This window comes from Rhinolophus sinicus, chromosome 10, assembly GCF_057876585.1.
Source record: "Rhinolophus sinicus isolate RSI-liver-muscle chromosome 10, RSI-T2T, whole genome shotgun sequence".
NCBI lineage: Eukaryota > Metazoa > Chordata > Mammalia > Chiroptera > Rhinolophidae > Rhinolophus > Rhinolophus sinicus.
In genome coordinates this window covers 5657257-5663034 of record NC_142510.1, presented here as the reverse complement: position 1 = coordinate 5663034, position 5778 = coordinate 5657257, and the positions used below count along the sequence as shown (strand labels likewise).

At 45.2% G+C, this 5778-nt stretch overlaps 1 protein-coding gene across 3 annotated transcripts in view; it reads right to left on the bottom strand.

Annotated features, from left to right (window-relative positions):
* LOC109433859 (group 10 secretory phospholipase A2-like) overlaps window positions 1-5778 on the bottom strand; it is a 32093-nt gene that overhangs the window by 10801 nt on the left and 15514 nt on the right. For 2 of the 3 annotated variants that reach the window (XM_019710392.3, XM_019710391.3), the window contains exon 5: window positions 1469-1664. The exons of the other annotated variant lie outside the window; for it this stretch is intronic. In XM_019710392.3, coding sequence (XP_019565951.2) covers window positions 1522-1664 — 143 coding nt within the window. In that variant the 3' untranslated portion in view covers window positions 1469-1521. Of the gene's footprint in view, window positions 1-1468; window positions 1665-5778 lie in introns of those variants that run through there. 3 annotated transcript variants of the gene reach the window in all.

Here is a 5778-nt window from a genome sequence, read left to right as displayed (position 1 = left end):
TATATAGAGAAAATTGTTTGGCAACTTCTATATAGAGAAAATTGTTTGGCAAACATGAAGAACATCTGCATTGCCTGACGCAAACTGCCAATCACACTTAAGGTCCCCTGCCTGATGGGAACATTGAGCCAAGGAGTCACCCTAAGGTATCTTAAGTGAAAGAAGGGAGAATGTTTCTCTTCCTCCTGGGTTTGCTCATCAGGCAGCAGGACTGCCTGACGACCTGCTCAACACTCGTGACCTGCCAGACACAGTGACAGCACTGCAGGTTTGGGGACACTGCAGTGTGTGCACATCCCTAGTCTCCTGCTTTGTGGGGTTACTATTTTCCTTTCCAGATGAAGATGTGGAGCCCAGGTGGCATTGGTGGAGCTGGGCCACAGGTTGCCAGACTCCCAGTCCAGTGCCCCACATCTACTCCCTACATCCTGCTTCAAAGATGAGTGACACCCACATCTGCTCTGGGAAGGAGGGCAAAGGAGACTTGGCCTAGAGCAAGCGCGCTGGGCTGGACTCACTCCTGACAGCAGGAGGGACGGACACGCCAGAGCCAGGGCCACAGGCTGCCGCTCTCTTCCCTCAGACCTCAATCACAGCAGGCTCAGGTGCAGCAAAAGGGTGTCTATTTAAAATATTGAGACCCTGTGATGCAGGAATTCCATTTCTGCAAATCTGGGTTAAGGAATAATAAAAAGGTGGGCAATGAGGGTGGCAAAGATTTATTCACAAGCCATCTTCATCCCATGATAACTGATCAAAATAGGAGATACCACCAATATCCAAAAGGTAATCTAAAATGGAATCTATTTAAAATGGAGTCTCCAAAGGTTTTTTAATATGAAGAAAAGTTTATGAAAATCATAAAATATAGTCTCAGCTACATTTTTAAAAATCATAGAAAAGGCTGAGAGCACATTAAGATGCTAAAAGTGGTTATTCTAGATTGTGGGAATTGGAGTGATTTTTTTTTTCTCCTTTATGTTTCTCTGTACTTGCCTTTTTTTTTCTTTCCAAAGCAGTGCATACATAATACTTTTGTAATCAGGAAATAAATTTTAACCATTAAAACTAGAATGGGATGGGGAAGAATACTTTTCTTGAGCTAACAAACACTAGACTTGAACTTCACAAGGGTGGTCATCTTGTTTATTCCTCAACCCAGAACCGAGCACAAGGCCAGGTGCTTAGCAGGTCGTTCATATCTGACTACCCACCATTGGGAGCAGCTCAGAAGACAAAATTCAGCCTTTTCATAAAGGTTGAATCTCAAAAATGGTACCAAACCCAATACAGTCATAAACACAGTTGTTGCTTTATAAAATAGGCATTGGATTTTGACCTTAAACTGCAAACCAAACAGGCCCCAAACCCAAGTTGCAGGACGGGAGAGAAAACAAACACACAGGTTTGTAGCTTTAACACTTGGCCTCAGGTCCCCCCTGCAAAGAACTGAATGTGGCTGTTGATTAGTGAAAAGGAGTTTTATTTCCTTGTGCAGAAGAAAATTTCAAGTCAAGCTAGTTAGTCACACTTGAGCAAGTCGTGCCCACATAAGAAACGGGGGTAGAAGAGGTACTTTAAATTATACTCAGTTTTGGCTAAGCAGTAAGCAATCTCCTGGTCACACTTGCACAAGAGTTCTTGACATTTGTCCTCTGCTGGTCCTGGAAGAAATGGGGAAAGTGAGGTTAGCGCAGGGACTTGCAGAGACTTGAGGATAAACGGGAGGGAAGCCAGGAACGCTGTTGGCAGAAAGGGCCGTAAACTGCACGTGATGCTTGCCAGTTCAGCACGTGATCTCCATCTTCACGGGCACTCCAGGAGGGAGGTGATGTGATCCCCATTGCGCGGCAAAGGAAACTGAAGTTGCCAAGGACGCGTTTTCGGATGCGGAGTCCAAAGTCCATATGACCTTTTGGCTTCTCTTTGGCATCAATATTACACTACTGTGTAGGAGGCTCCGTCTAGATAAGCAGTAGGTGCCTGAGAACCAGCCAGGCCTTTTTCCTATTTCTTAGCTGTGTGGTCTTGACTAAATGAGCCAAGCCCTCATTTAAAATGGGGCATTACCCACTTTGCAGGGTTATTGGGAAGCCTGGCTGAGGAAGCCTATGCAAGGGGCCCGGGAGAGACCTGGCACTGCCCAGGCACTCAGTCAGCCGTGGCTCCACCTGCATGTCTCTGCCTTCTTTCTCTAAGTCTCTCAGATGCTCCTTCGAGAAAAACAGCTTGTAGGTAACAGTCATGTATTCCATCTCTTCCCTCCATCCGGGGCCTGCCTTATACAGAGATACAAAGGTTGCCACCCAAAGATAAGTCTCCCTCTGCCTTGGGAATTCCACTACTAGAGGTGCATTACTTTGGGTTGGAGAGATTTTGTGATCTTCAAGATGTATCTTATTAATCTAGAAGGTATAACACCTTAGCTATGGCTGTCACCTAACCACACCACCCACTGCCTTTCAGTGTGGGCTTTAAATTATTCACATAAATGGGGGCGGGGGGGGGGGGGAACACCTACTGTTGAGTCTTTCCAAATTCCTCCCAGAGGCAGAGTGAGTGACGCATGAGTTTTAGAGTTAGCTAGCCCAGCCATGGATGTAGTCGCTATGTGCCTTTAGCCCACTTCATCCTTCTAGGGCTATTTCCTCAGGTGCAACATGGGGTTACTAGTAGTACCTACTTCTAAGGGCTGTTGGAAGAATGGAAAGAGACAAAGCTGGTAAAATGCAGGGTACATAGGAGGCACTCAGTAAGCTGGCGCTGACCTCAAGCTGCCAGCTAATCTTTAGAGACCCCCTCTCCACATACGCAAGTTCCTTGGGGATCCTAGCAAGGGGAAGCACGAGAGTCAGAAAATTCGTAACTTCTCTCCTGGGGCAACACCCAGAGAGCTTGGCAGCGGCAGGAGGTAACACAGTGATGGGTGAAAGTGTCGAGCAGGAGGCAGGGGCCCAGCACCCCCTGGCAGTGATTTTTCCAGGCCCTGTCATGAGCTGAGTCGATTAAATGCATTCATCTGCATGACTGTACACAGGGTTGTCCAAACTCAGTCAAGCCTGTGACAGCTTCAAGATTATTACTTTAAATCTCTTTAAAACAGTGAGCCATCTATTAAATAAATAAATTATATTAAATGGTATTAAAGAAATTCTATCACTGCCATAAATGGAAACCAAAATTTTATACCATACATATAAGAAATTGATACCAAAAAAAAAGAAAAAACATAGCCAGTGAGGATCAAGTTCTAATATCAAAGTCTAATTAGATGCTGTTGCCCACGTGAAGGCTGTTAAGTGTAAGACACGTTTAACCTCTGTAACAGACCATCACACAGCTGACGAGAGGACCGAAAGGGAAATTCTCCCTTAAATTCATTCATTAAGCTTCCCACACTCTAGGAAGCTACTGGGAGGAAGGGCAAAACACAAAACACACATAATTCATTAAAATGGATAACAAAAAACGTAGGGACGACAGGAACTTGTGTTTATTGTGCAGTTATGTGGAGCCAGGCACTGGGCAAAGGGCTCTATGGTCCCCATCTCATCCAGTCCTCTCTGGGCAGCACCACTGGCACCCCAACCTTACAGAACAGAAATCCAGGAATGGGCAAGGAGACTAGAGACCCGACCCAGCCCTGCCCAAAGCCTGGCCTCAGGGCTTGTCCAAAGGAAGGGAATGAAATGTCACCTCAGGGTATGTGCCCACCCTTATAACTCATGTTTATACCAGAGGAGTTTAATAGAGTTTTAATAACGTGGGAAACAGCTTACTCTTAAAAGAAAAAATAAGGGGTACAAAACACACTGCTATGTTAAAAAACATATGTGCACCAGAAAGAGACAGGAAAAACACCAGAAGGTTTACCAAGCAGCTGTCTGTGTAGTGTCTATGGGAGTTTTAGTTCCCGCAACACTTTTACATTTCATAATTTCAAACTTTTCTACTTTACACCACATGATGCTTTCACCATAGAAAAAGCAATCTCAACAAAATTTAAAGAGTAGCTCTTTCAAGATTTAATTTGTGATATTTGTTACATTTAAAATATCTGTACACTCAGTGGCAGTGCCAAAAGAAGGTGACTTGCGGGGCTTTGCCATGTAAGTGCCCCTTTAGGACAAGTCCTCCAGGCCCCTTTTCAGGCTGCCCCCCAGCCCTTCCTACATATAAATTCTAGAGGTGCCTCAAATACACCATTTGACCCAACAATTCTAGGACTCAGTGTTACAAAAACCCTCACACAAGTACATCAAGATTTATGAACAGTCATTCTCTGCAATAAGCACAGCAGTTGATGGGAAAGTGGTCAAAATAAAATACATTCATGCCATAGACCAGACGTTCCCAATCATGGGCAGTTGTGTCCCCCAGAGGACATTGGCAATGTCTGGAGACATTTTTTGGTTGTCACATGTGGGGGGCGAGCGGGTGATGCTACTAGCATCAGGTTGGTAGAAGCCAAAGATGCTGCTGAACATCCACCGTGCACAGGACGGCCCCTCACAACAGAGTTATCCAGCCCCAAATGTCAACAGTGTCTAGACTGAGAAACTCTGCCTTAAGTTATTATCTAGCGTCAAAACATACGGTCGACCTGTATGTTCCAAGATGTTCAAGACACAATGTGAAGTGACAAAAATTATAAAATGTGTGCAGTGTGATCTGCTTGTTGACTGTATACCTATATATTCACACATATATGGTATGTATATATGTGTATATACATGCGTACATACACATACACGTATGTGTACACATATACCTGTGTGTGTTTACAAGTCTGGAGGAAGAGATGCCAAACGTAACAGAAGCTAGTTAACTGTAATGGGTGGAGCTGCCTAAGGACAGAGTGACTGGGACGCATATCCCAGCCAGCTCCTCTTCCCTCACCCATCCATCCATCAGCAAGTCATGCAGCTCCACCTTCCAGCCAAATATGTGCAGACGCCAGCCCCTTCCACCACCTCCACTGCCACCAGCTGCCCAAGCCACCACTCACCAAGCCCACTGCTAACAGCCTCATAACCAGCACCTGGCTGCCACCCTTGCTCCCTCCAGGATACGGTCCATACAGTAGCCAGAATGGTTCAGTTAAAACGCAAATCACATCCTGTCCCTCCTCTGCTCAAAACGCCCCCCTGCTCCCCATCTGCCTGCTTTCTTCAATTGAGGAAAAATTCCCCCAACAGAATTGACCATTTTAACCATTTGAAAGGGCCCAAGTCAGTGGCATTTAGTACATTCACAATGTGGTGCGACCATCACCTCTATCCAGTTCCAAAACATTTCTATCGCCCCATACACATTAAGAAGTCGCTCCCCATTCCCCCTCTCTGAGGCCCTGGCAACCACAAATCTGCCTTCTGTCTGTACAGATATTCTGGATTTTTTGTATAATTGGAATCATACAACATGTGACCTTTCGTGTCTGGCTTCTTTCACTTAGCATCATGTTTTCAAGATGCATCCAAGTTGTAGCCGGTATAGTACTTCACCTTCTTTATTTTCCGAGCCAGCACTTATAAAAAGCATTAGGCAAAGACACGATTGCCCTCTCTCCTCCTTTTCGACTACAGAACCTGGCTTCTCTGCCTTGCCTGAAACCTAGCACGGAGCCCGGCACAGAGTAGATTCTCAATCAGATTTGTTGGGAAGAATATAGGAAAGCCATACATCGTTCCCAATTCTCACACAAATGCAGCATCTACATTTTATTCTTCCCATTTTACAGATGTGTAAAGTGAGGCTCAGAGGGATTCACTAGCTTGT